Source organism: Mobula birostris, chromosome 7, assembly GCF_030028105.1.
Source record: "Mobula birostris isolate sMobBir1 chromosome 7, sMobBir1.hap1, whole genome shotgun sequence".
Taxonomy (NCBI): domain Eukaryota; kingdom Metazoa; phylum Chordata; class Chondrichthyes; order Myliobatiformes; family Myliobatidae; genus Mobula; species Mobula birostris.
This window is the reverse complement of record NC_092376.1, coordinates 39,474,301-39,497,110: the sequence shown is the minus strand read 5'-3', so window position 1 is coordinate 39,497,110 and position 22,810 is coordinate 39,474,301. Positions and strand designations below refer to the sequence as shown.

The 22,810-nt window shown below is 40.7% G+C and overlaps 1 protein-coding gene across 6 annotated transcripts in view; it reads left to right on the top strand.

The window, feature by feature from the left end:
• Positions 1–22,810, top strand: part of wdr95 (WD40 repeat domain 95) — a 136,070-nt gene that overhangs the window by 86,297 nt on the left and 26,963 nt on the right. For all 6 annotated transcript variants that reach the window (XM_072262947.1, XM_072262948.1, XM_072262945.1 and 3 more), the window contains 5 exons: positions 3,459–3,513; positions 6,532–6,577; positions 11,507–11,566; positions 13,114–13,276; positions 14,666–14,761. In XM_072262947.1, coding sequence (XP_072119048.1) covers positions 3,459–3,513; positions 6,532–6,577; positions 11,507–11,566; positions 13,114–13,276; positions 14,666–14,761 — 420 coding nt within the window. The remainder of the gene's footprint in view (positions 1–3,458; positions 3,514–6,531; positions 6,578–11,506; positions 11,567–13,113; positions 13,277–14,665; positions 14,762–22,810) is intronic.

The following is a 22,810-nucleotide window of genomic DNA, read 5'->3' as shown; positions in this document are numbered from 1 at the left end:
GCCTATATATAATGGAATGGGTTTTTGTGTGCAGCAGCAGTGTAGGCAGAAAATATACAACTAGCATATCGAAAGCCATGGAGGTAATTACATATCACTGGCAGTGAACATTCGTCTTCTGGTAAGGTTTCATTGTCGAAGTTCATCTCACTGGAGTTTTGGTTTACAGCCCCTTCCAATTCACAGCTGCCTCTTTTCCTGTAAGGCCTTTTTATAATTGCATTTGCTCTTTTCCAATTGTCATATTATTTTCTTCCTTTCCCAACGCAGCATCTTGTTTTTAATTTATATTTTGCACAGTGTGTTCCTTCCAAGAAACATACTGTGCAAAATGTAGCTTGCATATTGCTGCATTTTAAGCAGGAAGACATCTGGAATATGGGGTCAATGCTGAAGTAACTTTGCTTCCGGTTGACCAGGGGGAAACTTTCTTACAGAGATGGGCCTTTGAGTGAGTACTTTTTTTTTTTTGACATCAGAAGTCAATTCAAAGTTCAAAGTAAATTTGTTATCGAAGTTTGTATACGTCACCATATACTACACTAAGATTCATTTTTTTGTATGCATTCACTAGGGAACAATAAATACAATAGAATCAATGTATTATTGATTCAATAATATGAATCAATATATGACTCAGAAGTCCTCGATATTACCTAGCTGTGATGGCGTCAATCTGACTTCACATTCAAACATATAAAAGAATTCCCATAGGCAGAAATCATGCACTTTTTAAAATTATTCAGTGCTAAATATTATACATAGACACTGATGTAATTAAAAGAGAAATCAAAATTTGTTTAAAAACAAAATATGACTCGATGTTACTTGTATTTTGAATTCTCATGCAAGAAATTGACAATAAGCATATATAGCACAGCTGTTTCTAAAATTCTTTATATGGGGAACTAAAACTACACTGATTTATTTGAAACGCAAACAACAGGAATTCTGCAGATGCTGGAAATTCAAGCAACACACATAAAAGTTGCTGGTGAACGCAACAGGCCAGGCAGCATCTCTAGGAAGAGGTGCAGTCGACGTTTCAGGCCGAGTCCCTTCGTCAAGACTAACTGAAGGAAGAGTGAGGAAGGGATTTGAAAGTTGGAGGGGGAGGGGGAGATCCAAAATGATAGGAGAAGACAGGAGGGGGAAGGATAGAGCCAAGAGCTGGACAGGTGATAGGCAAAAGGGGATACGAGAGGATCATGGGGCAGGAGATCCGGGAAGAAAGACAAGGAGTGGGGGGGGGGAACCCACACTCTCCTTTTTCTCCCTCTGTCCCTCTGAATATATTCTTTCTCTCACTCTCCTTTTTCTCCCTCTGTCCCTCTGAATATACCTCTTGCCCATCCTCTGGGTCCCCCCCCCCGTCTTTCTTCCCGGACCTCCTGTCCCATGATCCTCTCGTATCCCCTTTTGCCAATCACCTGTCCAGCTCTTGGCTCTATCCCTCCCCCTCCTGTCTTCTCCTATCATTTTGGATCTCCCCCTCCCCCTCCAACTTTCAAACCCCTTACTCACTCTTCCTTCAGTTAGTCCTGACAAAGGGTCTCGGCCTGAAACGTGGACTGCACCTCTTCCTAGAGATGCTGCCTGGCCTGCTGCGTTCACCAGCAACTTTTATGTGTGTTGCCTGATTTATTTTGAGTTTGTGTCGCCTTCATCTGTCCTTGATTTGAGTTATGGTAGTTGTTGTATTTCTCCTTAACAGAGCTCACAGTGTGTTCACTTTGCCACTTTACCAACAATGAATGAAATAACTATGCTTTGAAGTTTTTAAAGTTTCTCTATATAACGTTGTATTGTGTATCAATCTTTTTTTAATCTGCATGCATTCCCTTTCAGCTTTTCCTTGTGCTTGTACTCACATTTATTAAAGGAAATAGCCTCCATAAGTTTGTTCTCATTAGCCGAAGGGTGAAAGTGTACTTACATTAGCAAGTAATGTGCTCCTTCCTCGGAAGTGTTATAGGGCTGTTAAAACAAAAACTTCATGCCACCTTAAGGCCGATTTATACTTGTGCGTACTGGCTTACGCTGTAGCCTACGCAAGTGGGCTACGCTGTTGTGAGCATTTATACTTGTGCGTAGTTGTGTCTGCGTCACTCTGCAATTCACCGCCAAAACGTTTGTTGGTGGTGGGGTTTCTATGCCACTGTGTGGAGTTTCTTCATGTTGAAACTCAACACGAAGAAACTCAAAGTTCAAACAATGGCAACTGAAACTGAAGGAGGGTGAATTTTCTGTGCTTGTCCGGCCACTGAGAGACACGGATGAGGAAATGCATTTCAAATATTTTTGGATGTCGGCAGGTAGATTTCACGATTTGGTTCATCGTCTCCAACCATTTATTTCACATCAGTGTAAGCACAGTATACTCAGAGACTGGCAATCACCATTCGAGTTTTAGCTTCAGGTGGAAGTCAACGGGCTGTAGCAGCCAGCTACAAACTGGCATCAAGCACAGGGTCACCCATAATTTCGGAGGTCTGTAAAGCTTTATGGAAAGTATTGCAGCCAGAGTTCCTTCCCTGCCCTTCAGTCACCCAATGGCAAGCTATTGCAGCGTAGGAGGAAATGCGATGCTACCAAGCGGACTAATCACAGTTGTTGCGGTCTGCGTTGCCGTGACGCGTATTTATATTTTTGGGGAGGTGCGCGTCAGACTACAGGGTAAAGTACAGCGTAGGGTATGCGACTAATCCGTACCTATGGTGTCAATTTGACACAAGTATAAATTTTACGGCAGTTAATCCCCCAGGCATTTCACCTGATCAACCTTTCTAGTTAGCCGCCACCCCCCCACCCCCAGCTCTTACCTCAGTCACTGCACTGAAATCACTTTGTCATTTTTTGTAATGCTCTTTACATTGTAAATACAGGCTGGTATTTATGAATATACGCACAGTTTATTCCATATCCATGCTTCTAACTTTATAAAATCCTTTATTCTTTATAATGTTTTATTGTATTAATCGTATAATTATTATTATTTATAATTGTAGGATGTTTTTTGTTGAATGTACCCCCAACACACCACAGCAAATTCTTGATTTGGTGGTGGGGTTTCTATGCCACTGTGTGGAGTTTCTTCATGTTGAAGCAAAATTTATCCTTGATTCTCGGACTTTGTTCATATCTTTAAATAGAGTTTATAAACTTCTAGTGAGAATTAATATCAGTGTCTAATTGCCTTTTACCTAAGGACCAATCTTCATTTTCTTTAAGATGTTGACCAATTTATTTTTAGGCTTATAGATTTAAGAAGCTAATATGGATTATTAGAAAAATTGCACACAATTGGAATAAAAATAAAGTATATTTTACTAATAATTAGTCTAATTTTGAAGAAAAAATTGCAAGTGCACTCAACATCTTAAAGTGATATTCACTTGGAGAAAAAGTATATCACTTTTTTGACGAAGGTAATCCATTCTGAATTATTCTTGTTGCAGAGGGCAGATGTGATGAAATCTGTGACTGTACCTATGTGGAGATGCACAAGAATAAGTAAGCACGAAGTATTTAACATTGCCTTTAGTTTCCATCACCTGAATTTCTTTCCACCCATCTCTAAATGTACTTGTCTCTTTGGTATCACTGTCTCTCCAACTTCATTTTAAATTTGTCACTGGATTATTTAAATATTTTCCCTCTTTTGACTCGATGGGGAGTGATGGGAAGCAAGCTGCTATAAGAGTTGATCTTACATGGTGTCAGTTATTCAACCTAACACCAAAGCAATTTGATACAATAAGAACATTTGTCATCTCGAAGGTAATACTAAAGCAATAATTATTGCCATTAAGATAGGTATTAGGCCGTAGAACACACAAAACGCTAGAGGAATTCAACAGGTTAGGCAGCATCTTATGGAGAGGAATATGTAGAACCAGCTGAGTTTCTCCATCATTTTGCATGTGTTACTTTGGATTTCCAATATCTGCAGAATTGTGTTTATGAGGCTACACAACCTATTTCAATGCTGGCTAGAAAACCATGTATTCCATGATGTTTATCAAGATTGGCATTTCTGTATGTATCTCCCCCAACCCCCAGAGCACTGCAAGATCCCTCTGCTCATCAATGCTCCAAAGCATCATGCCATTTACTCTATGCTTCCCTTCTAAAATTACCATTGCATGGTGCAACACCTCACATCTGTCTGAATTAAACTCCATCTGCCATTGATTTGCCCATATTTCCTACTGGTCAATGTCCTGTTGTATCCTTTGACAACCTTTCTCTCACTATCCACAACTCAGCCGAATTTTGTAATGTATGCAAACTTATTCATCGCCCCTTCTCCTACATCATAGTTCAAATCATTAATGTATACCTCAAAGAAAAGAGGTCCCAGTCCTGTTTCCTGTGGAACACCATTGGTCACAGACCTCCAGTCAGAATTACACTCCCCACCACTACCAATTGTCACCTTTGGCCAATTTTGTATCCAATCTACAAAGTCACCACGAATCCCACGTGCCTTAAACTTCAGATCAGCCTACCATGAAGAACCTTATCGGCATGGAGTTTAGTAAACCATTTGAACGTATCCACTGCTCTACCCTCATCGATCATCTGTGTCACCTCCTCAGAAAAATTAATCAAAGTTGTAAAACACACAGTCATGCTGACTATCCCTAATAGATCCAGCTTGTCCAGCTATGAATAAATCCTATCCCTAAGAGTCTGCCCCATAGTTCCTAGAGACTCTACAGATGATATTGAGTCAAATTTGTTGTGATAACGGTAAACCATCACTTCCTGATTTATTCCACACCATAGGAACAGGTCGAAAGACCCCTGTAGATTGGCCAAATTAAGTGCAATTGCCATCGTCCTCAGAAAACCTGGAACAACTAAGTTCCTGATCCATCATTGCCAGGCAAAGGGAAGTGTGCCATATTCATAGTTAATCTATACCACTAATTCTACACCCTTTTTAACTGGTATTCCTCTCTGAGAACCAGTCTAAAACTACCCAAGAATTGAAACAACTGGAATAATCCATTCTGCGATTAAGTAAAATTCTGGCTGATTCAATCTGTTGTCTGTCAATCTGTGCCTCCATTGCTCTGTGGGTCAGAAAAAATCATGACCTTTTGCTGAAAAAAGTTCTTCCTTATGTCTTAAATGGGCATCCATTATCCTGAAAATATGCTCCTAATTACAGATACCCCTCCAGGGGAAACACATCCTCCACATCCACCCAGTCAAACCCCCTTAGAATTTTGTGTGTATCAATAAGGTCATTTCTCGGTCTTTTAAACTCTACTGGATATAAGTTCAGTTTCTCAAACTTATTTTATGTTTGAATATGTTCATCCCAGGCGTTCTCTGCACTGTCTCCTACATTCTCTGCACTGCTTTTAAGTGTGAAGACCAAAACTATTTGCAGTGTTCCCACCGGTATCTGTAAAGTTGCAACAAAAATTCCCTGTTTTTATACTCCATAACCCTTATAATTAAGATCAACATTTCATTTGCTGCCTTAATTATTTGTATCTGCATATATGCTAACTTATTGTATTTCCTGAGTGAGGACCCCAGATCACATTGTAATTTTCAAATCACAGTGTTTGGCTGTTCACTCTTCCTTGCAAAGTGAATAACTTCATATTTCCCCCATTACACTCCACTGCCAATTCTTTTTTTACCCTTTTCACCAAGGCCATTTTTTTTTTTTTACCCTTTCCATCTAGTTATTGATTGCTACTCTGAAAATGACATGTATTCTTGACTTTTTTTTAGTTGGTCACTCTCTACTCTATTGCTGTATATTGCTTACAGCCTTGTGGGGACGTCTTCTGTGTTCTGCAGCTTTTCTTTGGTACCTATGATCTTTGTATCAAGAGTTGCATCATAGAGATGTGCCATCCTAGTGTCAAGTCTGAGACTATGGAAACACCTGTATGAGCATCTAACTGTTAAGTCCTTGGTGCCTAATCCCATTGCTGACTTTTGTGCCAGTTCAGTGTCTTTCTGTGATACCTCGTTATTTGTCATTTGTGCTATTTATTTATTGATGTAACTTATATTAATTTTTTATGTCTTGCTTTGTACTGTTGCTGCAAAACAACAAATTTTATGACACGTGCCAGAGAGCTTGATTCTATGTAGCAAAGTTCTCAGCACTCTCTAAGAAAGTCCCTATAACATTTGTGCTCATTTCTTTTAAATTTACTACACTCAACATTGGCTTTCTGGACAGAGAAAACTATTTTGCCTTTTCATTCTGTCAAATTGTTTCAGATTTTAAAAATATCTAGTACCTATTGCATGAACTTTCTCTATCTTAATGACCACTATATCCTCTCAATGTTTTAGGCTCCCCGTTTTTTTTTTAAATTTTCTATCGTTAGCTCATTAACTCAATTACTTTAATGACAACCAAGCAACAATCTGAGAGTTCACTATCTAATCAACCCATCCAGGTATATTTTTGATCAGTGAACTGGAATCAGCTTTGTACTTTCAAGTTGTATTGTGTGCTCTCAATCACGTATATCTTGAATTTCTTTTTAGTTATGTGCTTGCTGTTGGATGGGATAGAAGAATAAATATATACTGTGTAAGTATGTTGCTTTAAGAAAGTTTGTGATGTAAAGTAATGATGTCACTATGTGTTGTGTTATCCAAATGGATATTTTGGTGTTCCATGGCTACATGACTCCACCTTCAGAATCCAGAAGTCACAGAAGCTCCTGAGTTTCTGAAACAATTACAGCATATAAATGAATTCATTGACACACTGAATCTCTGATTGTGAATACCTGGATATGGAAGCAGCTAATCTACTTTCCAAAAAGGAAGAACAGCATCGTGTATAGGTCAATAGCTGTAGGCGAATTCATTATACACCCTATCCTCGTTTTATGCGGGGGATATGTTCCTCGAAGTTGACACATAATGTGAAAACGCATAATGTGAATAATTATTTTAATGGAGAAAATAGGAATGCATTCTGGAGGCTTCCTAAATATGTTTTATCTGTAATTTATTCACATTTTCATACCAATACGACACAGAAACAGTACCACAAAGCAACATTCGTATTATATTTCATCAATTTAAGGTAATATTCAACATAATAAATCATAGAAAGTTAACATAATAGGGTGTACAGTACAGTACTCACCAACAGTGGCAGGTGTGTTTGCTCCGGGAGATGAGTGGTTGTTGTGGTGTCGGACAGCTTTACATGGATGAGGTGGATGGTTGTGTGTCGTCAGGATCATCAAGGACAGCAAGGGGTGAAGGAAGACTCACAGAACTCTCAGTACTGCCGGCAGCAGGAGATGACACCGGTTTGAAGAAAGTTGTGAGGGTTGTTTGCTTGGCAGCTTTTTGTATTTCAGCATAAATTTGCTTGTAGGGAAGAAAGCCTGACCGCAGGGAATGACTGAAATGCTGACTCCGTTCTAAACTTGGGTCCATGTCCATCGCCATTTGTGCCAAGTGTTCCGCAGAGTTAAAAAATTTCTGCTGGTTGCTTCACTGTAAAATCCTTCACCTGCAACTCGACACTTTCTTCTTCATCATTGTTAACTTTAAAGGCAAGATTCTGTTCCTGGCAGTAGCATTTAGCCTCAACAGCAAAATGATTAGCAAACCAATCTTCAAAGATTTGACCAGTGGCCCATGCTTTCTTGTTAGCTGCCCAGTGGACAGGAAGCATAATCTTACTCAAACCCTTAAGAGCACGGGGGTTTAGTGAATGGTAAACTAAGAGAGGCTTCATCTTACAGTCTCCCTCGGCATTGCAACACATAAGCAAAGTCAATCTATCCATTGCTGCCTTGAAACCTGATGCAGTTTTTTCATCCTTACTTATGTAAGTGCATTTCGGCATACGCTTCCAAGAAAGCCCGGTCTCATCTGCATTAAACACCTGCTTTGCTGTGATGCCGAACTCAGCTATCATATCCCGCAACTGCAAAGGGTAGCGTTCAGCAGCTTTGTGGTCAGCACTAGATTGCTCACCACGCGCAGCCAAGTTGTGAAGCCTGTGATGATTAATAAACTTAGAAAGCCATCCCCTACTTGCGTTAAAGCTAACAATATCAATTGACACTGCCTCACTAGCCCCTGAACAAAGGCGATCATAAATTTCCAAAACTTTCACACGAAGATGATCGGAACAAAGTGTTGTATTTCTCTTTGTTTCATGCTCAATGTACAAACTCAACATTTTCCCCCATTTTTGTCATAATCGGATTTCGCACTTTGGTAACAGTCTTTGAAGACACTTGTGATGAATCAATCACTGCACATTTTATTTTCTCAGCATTTTTCTTTACATTTCTGATCGTGGACTCACCCAGGCTGAAGTAGTCCCAGAGCTGTGGTACCTTCACCTGATGCCGTTCTGTTTATAATTTCCAACTTTTTTTTCCAAGTGTTAAAGCGGTTCTCTGCCGCTGGGCTGATGGCCCAGGACTTGACATCGGACACTTAGGAGGCATAGTTAAGTATTTCAAGCACAAGATCATTGCACCGTAGGTAAAAAGAGCAACAGTTTAAGAGCGGAAGATCGCACATCCGCACGTTGCCAAAACCAATGCACGACTGGCGGGAGTGTGACTGAGGCATGCGCACGTGACTTGTATTGGCGGGAAAGCAATTCTTCTTGCATAACTGTGAGTTTTGGATGCATATAATGAGAAGTTGGTAAAATAGGTTCCTCGCCTAACTGAATCCGCATTGTCTGAAGATGCATATAACGAGGATAAGGTGTATAATATGACATCATAATTATGTGCATTACAACCACCAGTATGTACCCACCACCCGTAGCCAGACCTTGTGATGAGTCCATGCCTAACAACATAGCTATGAGCAGAGCAGCCTGGTTTATGAAATAAAACTTTATTGATCAGTGCCATACTGAGCAATCTAGAACATCAAGGTAAATCAAAGACTGGAGCACAGCCTTTAATACAGAGCATACTGAGAACGGGGATAATCACTTAGATGATTGAGTTCTTCTGCATTGATCTTTGTGCTTTATTGGCACAGGGACGATCAGTAATGACACTGTGGACTGTTAGAGTGAGAGAGACAGAGACTTGCAGGCAGCCTCTTGGCACCATGTGAAAACAATGTTGAAGCTGCATGTATGTTGAATATGTAAGGCCTTTTGAAGCAAAATGATTCTCTGGATATAAACCTGCATTTGAGTTCATCTTAACAGGGAACTAGAACAAAATGATGCCAAATACCTGTTTTGGAAGCTTGGTTCTTTTAACAAGGCTTCAGAGTCATTTGTGGCATACAGTGCACACGGGAGATGTTCCACAAAACAAAACAAAACAAAAATTACAGAAACAATAAAGAAACAGTAGAAAATGTTCAGGGATGAAATAAAACACTTAAGAAAGAAAATATATTATTCTGGCCTCTAAGACTTGTACTCCCAAATCTCAGTGCCCTTCAAAAGGCTTGAGATGTCCTTCTCACTGGAGAAGTTGAAGATGTATTATGATTCTCAGTATCTGAAAGTGTCATTTGTTAACTTTAGAGCAGGAAATTTTTGGATGAAACTGTCAGTTACTACATGGGGGCAATTAAAGAGTTGTCAAAGCATTAAAAAATTGGTGAATTTTTAGATGGAACATTGTGAAATAAATTTGTTCATGAGCTGTGCAATAGCCAGGTTCATTCAAAGCTACTGGGCATTGTTGTGTTAGTAAAAATAGCTGCCAGATATATAAAAGACTTTCACCTGGTCCAACTCCAGCTGCAGTTGTGGCTCACAGTCAGAAGGTGAAATTAAAGCCCTCATACCTGAAACAAGCCGACTCCTCGTGTTGCCAAGTCCTGCTGTGCCTGCACTGGTAGATACCAACTAAGTACATCTGTTTGTGAGATAAACAGCCCTAGTAGAGTAGTGTGCAAGTTTAAAAACTAAGTGGTAAGTCAACGCAATATTAGAGGAAACAATTCACAATCAGTGAGCACTGAGTTTGTGTGTATTGCACTAAAGAAGTTGTAGTTGAAAGTGAGTTTTGAATTTACAGCATTGATAGTATAGGTGGGGATTGTTGCCTGGACTGAATCCAAGTAAAATTTAACACAGAAGTGGAATGTTAGACAAGGGAAGCCATGACAATAGAACCATTTACTCCACCAATGAAATGGGTATTTACTTTTATAATTTAAAGTACAGCATTAATCATAAAAGAGTTGGGGGAGTAGGGAGGATGGGCTATTTTGCAACATGCACTGCAGTTACTTGCCTAGGCTATTCTGACAGCACCTCCCAAACCTACCAGCATGAAGAATAGGGGCAGCATCTACAACAATTACTATCACTTGTATGTTCCTCTGCAAGCTGGAGAACATTTTGACACGGAGGTAGATCACTGTTGCTTCACTATCCTGTAACACTACCTAACAGCCCTCTGCGATCTCCTTCAGTAGCAAGTTCCAGAAAGCTGTTCATCCCCTTCTCATGGGCAGTTGGAGATGAGCAATGAAAGCTGATATTGACAATGACTACCAGATGCCAAAAATGCATAAGTAATGAACTACGGACAATGTGCATTCAACACCAGTCACATGAGCTTTCTGAATATTTTGTGTCCCAGATGCAATAGCACCAATTTTATTTGAGTTCTCCCATCCAATCTTGATATATTGCCAAAATAAGAAGGTAAATGTTATGTGTCTGGTCCAATGTTCTTTGGTAGTTCAGTTTAATTGAGTCATCTCAACAATTAGCTCCAAGTTCTTTTGTCAGAAGTTTACTGTCCCCAATTCTTCATAGATCTCAGATGGCCTAGAAAGGTGCCTTAAGTTCCATATACCGATCATCCTTTTCTTTCACAACTTCTGCAGACTACTCATCCTCCCAGGCCATAGTTCAACTCCCCTCAGCTATATCCTTAGTGTACAGGTACTTTGATGAGGTTGGATGTGAGCACTCCAGGTAATAGTGTCTCTTCATTCTTAAACCTGCACCATTATTATGCTTTGAATCTGTAAGGTGACAGGGCTTAACCATAAGTTCAGGGTGTAAGGCTTAACTTGGTGTTAAACATGTGTCCATGATACACAGTTCCAGCTGAGTTCATGGGATAGAAGCAGGAAGTGTTGGCTGATTAGTATTTCCCTGTTTTCTTAACCCCACTGCAAAATTTGAGCTCAATTGGTAATGCTAACAGTAATGAGGATGAAATGAAGAGAAGGAAAATAGTATGGCTTTAGGAGTTTGAGTAGAGTTTAACCGCCAGCATTGAGCAGTTGAGCACAATGGCTCGTCTCTATGTCACAGGCCACACCATGCCTTCACTAGGACCTGTTGAGACCCATAAACTCAGTGGCGATTGGAAATTTAACCTGGTAGTTTTGAGACACTGAGTTCAGTAGTCACAGCGTACTCTTTTCTATCTTCTCTTTACACACTGAATGTTAGTACACCCAACTTTTGTTAATTTCGGTTATGTAAATGTACTTTTAAAACTGGGTAAATGGCTATTCTCTTTCTCATATGGTCCAGGATTCATTTGATGATCTTCATCACGTTCAGCCTCCTCAGCCATACTGGCAAGATGATCTGGTAAGGAACACTACTTGGTGCTTCCTTTGCTTTGCAACATGCCTGTAGTGTCTATGTATTGTAGTATTTTAATTCAGGATTTTTCTGCTGTCTTCAAATGGATTTGTTCACTAGTCTTTGTGCAACCTTTACTTGCAACCTCTCATAGTGTTCTGTACCTAAGAATACTGTATATCCTAAGGAAATGCATGCATTTACTTGCTAATGACATGAGTGGTTTCCTAGTACAATAAGATGGGCTCTTGATCTCATCTATATCGTTATGAGACTTTGACGTGATTATTTACCTGTGCTGCACTTTATCTGCAGCTGCTACACTTTATTTTGCATTATGAAGCTTTTCACTGCACGTGACGATAATCCAATTCCAATTTCAGTTTGCAGTTAGCCTAACACTATTACAGCACTAGCTGTAAGATCAGCATTCAATTCTGCCACTGTAAAGAGTTTGTACGTTCTCCTGGTGACAACGTGGGTTTCCTCCGGGTGCTCCAACTTCCTCCCACATTCCAAGGAGGTATAATTATGATTACTGAGTTGTGGGCATGCTATGTTGGCACCAGAAGCATGGCGACACTTGCAGACTGCCCAGCACAATCCTTGCTAATTTGATGTAACATAACGCGCTTCACTTTATGTTTCAATGTACATGTGACAAAACTAATCTAAGCTTAAAAACAAAATCCAAAAACCTAGTTTCTTATAACACACACAAAAAATGCTGGTGAATGCAGCAGGCCAGGCAGCATCTATAGGAAGAGGTAGAGTTGACGTTTCGGGCCGAGACTCTTCGTCGGGAGTTAGTCCTGACAAAGGGTCTCGGCCCGAACCGTCGACTGTACCTCTTCCTATAGATGCTGCCTGATCTGCTGCGTTCGCCAGCATTTTTTGTGTGTTGCTTGAATTTCCAGCATCTGCAGATTTCCTCGTGTTTGCCTAGTTTCTTATAATTGACTGGTGCAAAATAAAAATATCAAGTAAATCAGATAGTAATGAAATGTATACAATTCACATTTATTGGTCCTTCCTAGCTTACTAATGCCCTATTCATGTACAGCCCGTACATAGGAAGGAGTATTTGAAAGTCCAGCAGAATGGATTTTCCTGGACTATGGGTCTGCAGGCACCTTCCTCTGGGTTGTCAGTTATGAACAGTTCACAGTAATGGAACCCAGGCACAACATGGGAAGAACCTGTACTGCGTACTGGTCTTGGGTAATTTACTCATTTGTGGTCATTTGTGCAGAGGATAAAGAAGCAAGTACTCAGATCAAGTTCAAGACATGATTCTCAAAATCACTGTCAGTCTGTTGAACAACTTCAGCCAAGATTCAAAAGTCTCTGCTATAAATTTGGTTATGTGCTGTGACCTGATCTTATTGAAAACCTGAATTCTACCCCTTCAGATTCCTGAGCAGCTAAGATACCATTCTATTCTGGTAAACTGATAAGAATGTTTCTAAAACAGATTTTATGAAAGTAAGAGGATACATTTATATGAATATAGATCATAAGTAATCACAGTATCTTGTTGCGTCTCTTTCTAGGAATGGGGACACAAGGATGATATTCTGTGCATAGCCCAATGCCCTCCAACACTTCTTGCCACCTCCAGCTATGATGGGGAAACAATTGTTTGGAATATGATCTCTGGTCACATCTGTTGCCACTTACAGAATCCGACAACCAAAGAGTGCAGAGACGGAGAAGGTAACGTAGGAGAAGCATGATTGAAAGGTTGTAAACTTCCTTTAATAGAGGTGACAGGACCTGTATGAAACAAATATGTGTGGTAGATATTACTAATATTCCAAATTTAAAAAGATTAAAAATTTAAACAGTTGAAAAGAAAATGTTGTCTGATCCTCCTGCTCAATACAATGTTCTTTGATACTTTCTGTTTTCAATAACCTATTTAAAACCTTCCCAAAAATATTCAGTGAATGGCCTCTACTGGATTCAAAGGTAGATCATTGCAGTGATCTTAAATAAATTGGCTGGATCAGCTCAGGAATTAGGTGGTTTTCTATTCAACAGAAATACAGTTCCAAAACTCAGTGGTAAATGCTGATAGTCCTCTGTGAAGCTGCCCTCATTTATCCACGCACTGTATGTCCCAGCAGGTTTAGGATTTGGGCGTTTCCATGTTCGAATGCAGAAACCCTGAGCTCACTGAAAAACTACTGTTACTTGAATCTATAGCTGTGCTTCAAACAGAGTTGAGTGGAGATGAATTACGTCTAGAGTACCCCAACTTTACACACGTTAGACCCGGCACAGGAACTTCTAGAACACTTGTTGAAATGGAAATTTGACACTTGCAAGGATGAAAAAAAATAATGTATATACTATTTTGATTATAGCTGGAATTGTGCCATGTTTTTCATTATCTAAAAGTATTTAGAAATGTTTTTGGAATGTTTTGATTTCTACATTTTTGAATGCTTGGTGGAACATTTGAAACCACTGACACTAACTTGATAGCCTTGAACAGATAACAAAGTTGAGGAGATGATTTTGACGCCAGTTGAAGTTTTTCTGAGCGGCTCTCATTCACATGACAGCACATATGTACACAGGGTCTCACAGTCACCATGGGCCTCGCGGTACAGCATATGATGTTACTTTTAAGTAAATTCAACCTTTTGGGTAAAAAATAGATAAGTGCATGACCAAAATGCACCTTAGTTGCGTGTGACTTCAGGGAACTACACTTTGCACGTGCCCAGCTATTGAGTTATAAGAGCTTCATTTGTTTTTGTGGGAAGGAAAGCTCTGAATGAGTTGGGCTGATATTTTGTCCCTGAGCCACAAAGTATTGAAAGTTTGAAAGGTTTCATATTGCTTTAATCCATATTTCCAATCTAAATGTTATGGATTTTGGTGTTAACAGCTTTTTTAGAGAAATTTTCAGTAAGATGGAGAAACTACGGGAGACAACTAACAACTCTAAATAGGCAGAAAAATGCTCTGAATGAAAAGAATTAAATAACGTCACAATAGTTTACTGGTATCACTACGCTAAATATTTTTAATTCCTAACTTACTGTTCAGTAGTTATCTGTTTATTATTTTAATTAATTTTTAATGTTTTCACAGCAGTAACAGATAAAAGTGTAAATAAAGTTATGTTCTTGAAAACTCGAGCACTGAAGATTGATTCAGGAGCATCTCTTGTTACCACTGGTTCCCAAGGTAAGTAAATAGTTCCATTTAGAGATCAAAAGCTGAAACTGTTGAAAATCTGAAACAACAATCAAAAATGTGATAAATCTGTCAGCATCTGGAAGGATAAGACCATAAGGCATAGGAGCAGAATTTGGCCACTGGGCCCATCGAGTCTGCTCTGCCATTCCATCATGGCTGATTTATTACCCCTCTCAATCCCATTCTCCTGCCTTCTCCCCGAAACCTTCGACACCCTGACTAATCGCAAACTTACCAATCTCCACTTTAAATGTACTCCATGACTTGGCCTGCACGGCCATTCATGGGAATGAATTCTGCAGATGTACCACCAACTGACTAAAAAAATTCTGCCTGATCTCCTTTCTAAATTGATGTCCCTCTATTCTGAGACTGTGCCCTCTAGTCCTGGACTCACCCATCCATAGGAAGTACCCTCTTTACATCCGCTTTATTTAAGACTTTCAATATTTGATAGGTTTCAATGAGATCCCCTTCTTTGTTCTAAACTCCAGTGAGTACAGGCCTAGAGCCATCAAATGCGTGACATATGTTAACCCTTTCATTCCCAGACTCATTCTCGAGAACCTCCTCTGGAACCTGTCCAATGCCAGCACATCTTTTCTTAGATAAGGGGCCCAAAACAGCTCACAATACTCAGTGTGGTCTGACCAATGCCTTATAAAGCCTCAGCATCACATCATTGCTCTTATATTCTAGTCGTCTTGAAATGATTGCTAACATTGCATTTGGCCTCCTTACCACTGACTCAACCTGCAAATTAACTTTTAGAGAATCCTGCACAAGGACTCTCAAGTCTCTTTTCACCTGATTTTTGAATTTTCTCTTCATTTAGAAAATATTCTAAAAATATTCCTTTCACCAAAGTGCATACCTTTTGTTTCCTTACACTATATTTCATCTGCCGCTTCTTTGCCCATTCTCTCAATCTGTCTGAGTCCCTTTGCAGACTCTCTGCTTCCTCAACACTACCTGCCCCTCCACCTATCTTTGTATTATCTGCAAATCTGGCCACAAGGCTATCAATTCCACCATCCAAATTGTTGACATATAACATGAAAAGAAACAGTTCCACCACTGACTCTCCACCACTAGTCACCAGCAGCCAACCAGAAAAGGCTCCCTCTATTCCCACTTTTCTTCCTGGCAATCAGCCGCTGCTTTATCCATGCTAGAATCTTTCCTGTAGTGCCATGGGCTCTTATCTTGCTAAGCAGGCTCATGTGCTGCACCTTGTCAAAGGTCTTCTGAAAATCCAAATAATAAAATCCATTAATTCTCCTTTGTCTACCCTGATGTCATTTCCTAAAAGAATTCCAACAGATTTGTCAGGCAAGATCTCCCCTTAAGAAAGCTGTGCTGACTTTAGCCTACTTTATCATGTGCTTCAAAGTACCCTGAAACCTCATCCTGAATAATGGACTCCAACAGCTCCTAACCACTGAAGTCAGGCTAACTGGCCTATAATTTCCTTTCTTTCGTTCACTCCCTTCCTGAAGAATGTTGTGGTATTTGCAGTTTTCCAGACCTCCAGAACCATTCTAGAATCAAATATTTCTTGAACGGTCATTAATGCCTTTACAATGTCCTCTGCTACCTCTTTCAGAACCTCAGGGTGTAGTCCATCTGGTCCAAGTGACGTCTACCTTCAGGCCTTTCAGCTTCTCAATCACTTTCTCCCTAGTAATAGCAATTAGACTCATCTCTGTCCCCTGATGCTCTAAGATTTCTGGTGTAGTGCTAGTGTTTTCCACAGTGAAGACTGACGCAAAATACTTACAAAGTTGTTCTGCCATTTGTTTGTCTCTCATTACGACCTCTCCAGTGTCACCTTCTAGCAGTCTAATTTTCTTTCACCTCCTTTTTACTCTTTATATATCTAAAAACCTTCTTTTTTGTATTTTTGGCTAGCTAAACTTCATATTGCATATTTTCTCTCCTTATGATATTTTAAGTTTCTTTCTGTTGGTTTTTAAAAGCTTCCTAATCCTCTAACGTCTCACTAGTTTTTGATCTATTACGTGCCTTCTCATTTGTTTTTTCTGCTCTCTTTAACTTCTCTGTCCTCCCTTTACGACACTTCTTCATCTTTGGGATGTATCTATCCGGTGCCTTCTGAATTGCTTCCAGAAACTCCAGCCATTGCTGTTGTGCCATTATCCCAGCTAGTTTCCCCTTCCAATCAACTTTGGCCAGCTCCTCTCTTGAGTCTCTAATTCCCTTTACTCCACTGTAATACTGATGCATCTGACTTTAGCTTCTCCCTCTCAAATTTCAGGGTGAATTCTATCATATTATGATCACTGCCTCCTATGGGTTCCTTTACCTTAAGTTTCCTAATCATATCTGGTTCACTACACAACACCCATTTCAGAATTGCCTTTCCCCTGGTGGGCTCAATGATAAGCTGCTCTAAAAAGCCATCTGTAGGCTTCCTACAAATTCCCCTTCTTAGGATCCAGCACCAACCTGGTTCTTCCAAGCTACCTGCATATTGAAATCCCCCATGTCTATCATAACATTGCCCTTATTACATGCTTTTTTAAATCTCCCATTGCAATTTATATCCCATATCCTGCCTACTCTTCAGGGGGCCTGTATAAAACTCCCATAAAAGCCTTTCTACCTTGAAGTTTCTTGACTCTACCCAGAAGGATTCTACATTTTTCAGTTCTATGTGACCTCTTTTTAAGGATTTGATTTCATTTTTACCATCCGAGCCGATCTACCCCCTTGGTCTACCTGTCTGTCCTTTCAATGCAATGTATATCATTGAACGTTAAGCTCCCAAGTATGATGTTCGTTCAGCGTCAACTCATGCCCACAAAGTCATACCTACCTATATTTGCCTGCACTACAAGATCATCCATATTACTCCATTAGAAGGAATATATTCACATTACTCCATAGTGCTAGCCTATGACTGTTGAGCCAAAGCCTGACCACTCTAACAGTGGCACACTCCATCAGTGGCTGCTGCACTTACACCTCAGTGTTGTATACCAAGTGCCGAAAATATCGCAATGATTGCAGCCTTGTGAAAAGTTCCGAAAAGGCCCCAAGCTCTTGTTAAACCTTGAGCAGCCGCAACAGTGAACAACCTCTCATCAAGATTACAGACCACTGAAAAGTTCTGAATGGCCCCTAGTGCTTTTTAAACCTCGCACAGCCCCTGTAATGAGTGACCTCTCATGACAATTGCAGCCCACAGATAGAAAGTTCTTCAATTACGATACCTCTTTCAAAGTTCAGAGCATACTTATTATCAAGTTATTTAAGATATCATGTACTATGAAGTTCATTTTTTGCAGGCATTTACAGAAAGATTAAAAAATATAATAGAATTTACAAAAAAACTACAAGTAAAGATTGACAAATAACAAGTGTGCAAAAATAGAAAAATTGGGGAAATTAAGAAAGAATAATAATGAGAACATGAGTTGTAAAGTCTTTGAAAGTGAGTCTGTAGGGTTATACAATCAGATGAGTGAGGTTATCCACAGCAGCTCAGGAGCACGATGGTTGTAGAGTAATAATTGTTCCTGAACCTGGTAGCGTGAGATCTAAGGCTCCTACCTGATGGTAGTAGTGAGAAGAAAGCATGACCTGGGTGGTGGGAGTCCTTGATAATGGATGCTGATTTCTTATGGCAGCACTCCTTGTAGATGTGCTCAATGGTGGGGAAGCCCCTTCCTGTGATGTGATTCACAGTGCCAGGAAATGGATCGTCTTATGTTTGTTTCTCCAGTCCATTTCCTTTGCCAGTCAGTGGCTGAATTTGGAAGACAGGGTACTTTTATTGGGCTCTTGCCATTGTATATCCACAGAAGGTTTAAAGCAATCCAGTTCTTAAATGATTTTAGCAGCAGCTGAGTTGAGGCTAGAGTGGATTTGAACAATATTACGGAGGAGCAGGTAAGTGGTTGAAAGTAATGGTCCTGTTGGGAGGAGATGAGGGGCTCGGAAGCTGAAGTGGAAACTGAGTAGGACAATAAGATTGCGCACGGTCCTCCTCAAAGGAGGGTATTCAGAGGGGTGGCGTAGAAAGTGAGGACACAAAGGAAAACAATCAGTGTTTCAGCCATCCCATTCTTTAACTGGAGGAAACTGCAGACCATCTAAGATTGGTTATTAGCAAGCTGATAGAGAAAATGAATGAAGGATTAGAATTTCCTATGGTCAAAATTGAGTGGACAGTGATCCTTTTAGATAAAGATGTCTATATTAAGATGCAAAGAATGATAGTCTAAGAATAAATCCTTGGCAAATTTCAAGTTAATGATGCATGGGTGCTGGTTGTCCATTGTGTCCAATGATGATAGGAAACCTGTGGGAGAGCTTTAAAAGTGGAAAAGCAGTTGCACTGGCCCTGGGGCAGTTCAACTCTCTCAACCTCAGAAGTCTGGGTCCAGTGGTACAGAAAGGAATCCCAAAATTGGGGAATGACCAGATGAAATTGTACAAGGAAAATGTCACTACTGTAGATGTGGAAGAAAGATGTCGGAGAGTGCTGTGGTATCACTGGTTACAGAGGTGATAAAGAAGGGGTATGAAGGATAGTGTGCTATAACAGTCACCATAATTCATCACTCAGCACTGGTTAGAGATATATTCTGGGTCAAGGTGGGAAGAGGGGATCTAGGAGTGCCCCTATTAACTGTTTAGAGAGAGACATTCATCATTGATGGTTTGTTTGGAAAGGAGAGAGAGACAGAGTTATTTACCACTGGTATGTTGCTTTTGGAAAAGAGAGAGAGACGAAGATTAACAGTTGGACTATCACTTTAAGACTGGCAAATGACACTTAAAGGGTTGACGGTGGATATGCAATGGCAAGCATTTAAAGGTTGCATGGATGAACTACAAAAATTGTTCATCCCAGTTTGGCAAAAGAATAAATCAAAGAAGGTAGTGCACCCGTGGCTGACAAGAGAAATTAGGGATAGTATCAATTCCAAAGAAGAAGCATACAAATTAGCCAGAGAAAGTGGATCACCTGAGGACTGGGAGAAATTCAGAGTTCAGCAGAGGAGGAGAAAGGGCTTAATTAGGAAGGGGAAAAAAGATTATGAGAGAAAACTGGCAGGAAACATAAAAACGGACTGTAAAAGCTTTTATAGATATGTAAAAAGGAAAAGACTGGTAAAGACAAATGTAGGTCCCCTGCAGACAGAAACAGGTGAATTGATTATGGGGAGCAAGGACATGGCAGACCAATTGAATAATTACTTTGGTTCTGTCTTCACTAAGGAGGACATAAATAATCTTCCAGAAATAGTAGGGGACAGAGGGTCCAGTGAGATGGAGGAACTGAGTGAAATACATGTTAGTAGGGAAGTGGTGTTAGGTAAATTGAAGGGATTGAAGGCAGATAAATCCCTAGGGCCAGATGGTCTGCATCCCAGGGTGCTTAAGGAAGTAGCCCAAGAAATAGCGGATGCATTAGTGATAATTTTTCAAAACTCGTTAGATTCTGGACTAGTTCCTGAGGATTGGAGGGTGGCTAATGTAACTCCACTTTTTAAAAAAGGAGGGAGAGAGAAACCGGGGAATTATAGACCGGTTAGCCTAACGTCGGTGGTGGGGAAACTGCTGGAGTCAGTTATCAAGGATGTGATAACAGCACATTTGGAAAGTGGTGAAATGATCGGACAAAGTCAGCATGGATTTGTGAAAGGAAAGTCATGTCTGACGAATCTCATAGAATTTTTTGAGGATGTAACTAGTAGAGTGGACAGGGGAGAACCAGTGGATGTGGTATATTTGGATTTTCAGAAGGCTTTTGACAAGGTCCCACACAGGAGATTAGTGTGCAAACTTAAAGCACACGGTATTGGGGGTAAGGTATTGGTGTGGGTGGAGAGTTGGTTAGCAGACAGGAAGCAAAGAGTGGGAATAAACGGGACCTTTTCAGAATGGCAGGCGGTGACTAGTGGGGTACCGCAAGGCTCAGTGCTGGGACCCCAGTTGTTTACAATATATATTAATGACTTGGATGTGGGAATTAAGTGCAGCATCTCCAAGTTTGCGGATGACACGAAGCTGGGTGGCAGTGTTAGCTGTGAGGAGGATGCTAAGAGGATGCAGGGTGACTTGGATAGGTTGGGTGAGTGGGCAAATTCATGGCAGATGCAATTTAATGTGGATAAATGTGAAGTTATCCACTTTGGTGGCAAAAATAGGAAAACAGATTATTATCTGAATGGTGGCTGATTAGGAAAAGGGGAGGTGCAACGAGACCTGGGTGTCATTATATACCAGTCATTGAAAGTGGGCATGCAGGTACAGCAGGTGGTGAAAAAGGCGAATGGTATGCTGGCATTTATAGCGAGAGGATTTGAGTACAGGAGCAGGGAGGTACTACTGCAGTTGTACAAGGCCTTGGTGAGACCACACCTGGAGTATTGTGTGCAGTTTTGGTCCCCTAATCTGAGGAAAGACATCCTTGCCATAGAGGGAGTCCAAAGAAGGTTCACCAGATTGATTCCTGGGATGGCAGGACTTTCATATGAAGAAAGACTGGATGAACTGGGCTTGTACTCGTTGGAATTTAGAAGATTGAGGGGGGATCTGATTGAAACGTATAAGATCCTAAAGGGATTGGACAGGCTAGATGCAGGAAGATTGTTCCCGATGTTGGGGAAGTCCAGAACAAGGGGCCACAGTTTGAGGATAGAGGGAAAGCCTTTTAGGACCGAGATTAGGAAAAACTTCTTCACACAGAGAGTGGTGAATCTGTGGAATTCTCTGCCACAGGAAACAGTTGAGACCAGTTCATTGGCTATATTTAAGAGGGAGTTAGATATGGCCCTTGTGGCTACGGGGGTCAGGGGGTATGGAGGGAAGGCTGGGGTGGTGTTCTGAGTTGGATGATCAGCCATGATCATAATAAATGGCGGTGCAGGCTTGTAGGGCCGAATGGCCTACTTTTGCACCTATTTTCTATGTTTCTATGTTTCTAAGGCATTGGAAGTAACTTTGGATTTTTACTGAGTTTGGAGTTGGAGACAGCACCAAGCAGCTCAAAAGTTGCTATGGTGACCGAAGGCAGTGTTATTTAATGGACACTCGATGTTATGATTTTCAGCACATTATTGATGTTACTTTCAAGGACTTGTTGCCTGCTTGTGCACTCCTTTACAGACAAAGGAAGGAGGGACTCTTTGAGTGACAGGTGATGCTCAGCCTGGTGAAATAAATAGGTCAGATGATACAGACCTCGGACACATGATCTGGACACTGAATGAGCATTGCTGTGCCCACAGAGAAAGTGGGTTTTGGAAGATCGATCAGGCGGATCGATTCCAAATTGCTATTCCATCGGTGAAGAAGGGATTGACTGGTGGGGAGTTGTCTATGTGTCCACCCTTGCCGGGGTGATAGCTCCACAACAGAAGACCGGTCCCCCTGGTTAAAGTCACTTGTAAAGGATTTCGGAGGAGGACGAGAAGATCGACGGCATCAGCTCACCTGAAGACTCGACTCCTATCTCCCCCCCCTCCCCTCTCTCTCCCCTCTCTCTCCCCTCTCTCTCCCCTCTCTCCCCCCTCTCTCCCCCCTCTCTCCCCCCTCTCTCCCCCCTCTCTCCCCCCTCTCTCCCCCCTCTCTCCCCCCTCTCTCCCCCCTCTCTCCCCCCTCTCTCCCCCCCTCCCTCTCTCTCCATCACTACTCAACTAAATACCACGAACTGAACTTTACTCAATATCATAAGACCGTATCTTTTTACCCCTAGACTTAAAGAAGCTTGGTTTACATACATATATATTCCACACTTACTTTATTATTGGTAACCTGTGTGAATTATTTACCTTGATATTACTGTATTGTGTAGTTACTAATAAATATTATTAGTTGTTAGCAATACGAGACTCCAACATGGTTTCTATTTCTGCTGGTTCTTTATCCCCATCACAGGGTAAGTGACAGTGGGAAGAGGGGCACTGTTTTGAGAGGTGACAACATGTTTAAGAATTTTGTAGAGGAAAGCAAGTAGTTTTCAGTGCAGGACGGTTTTGGAGTTTTTTGAGGTACTTATGA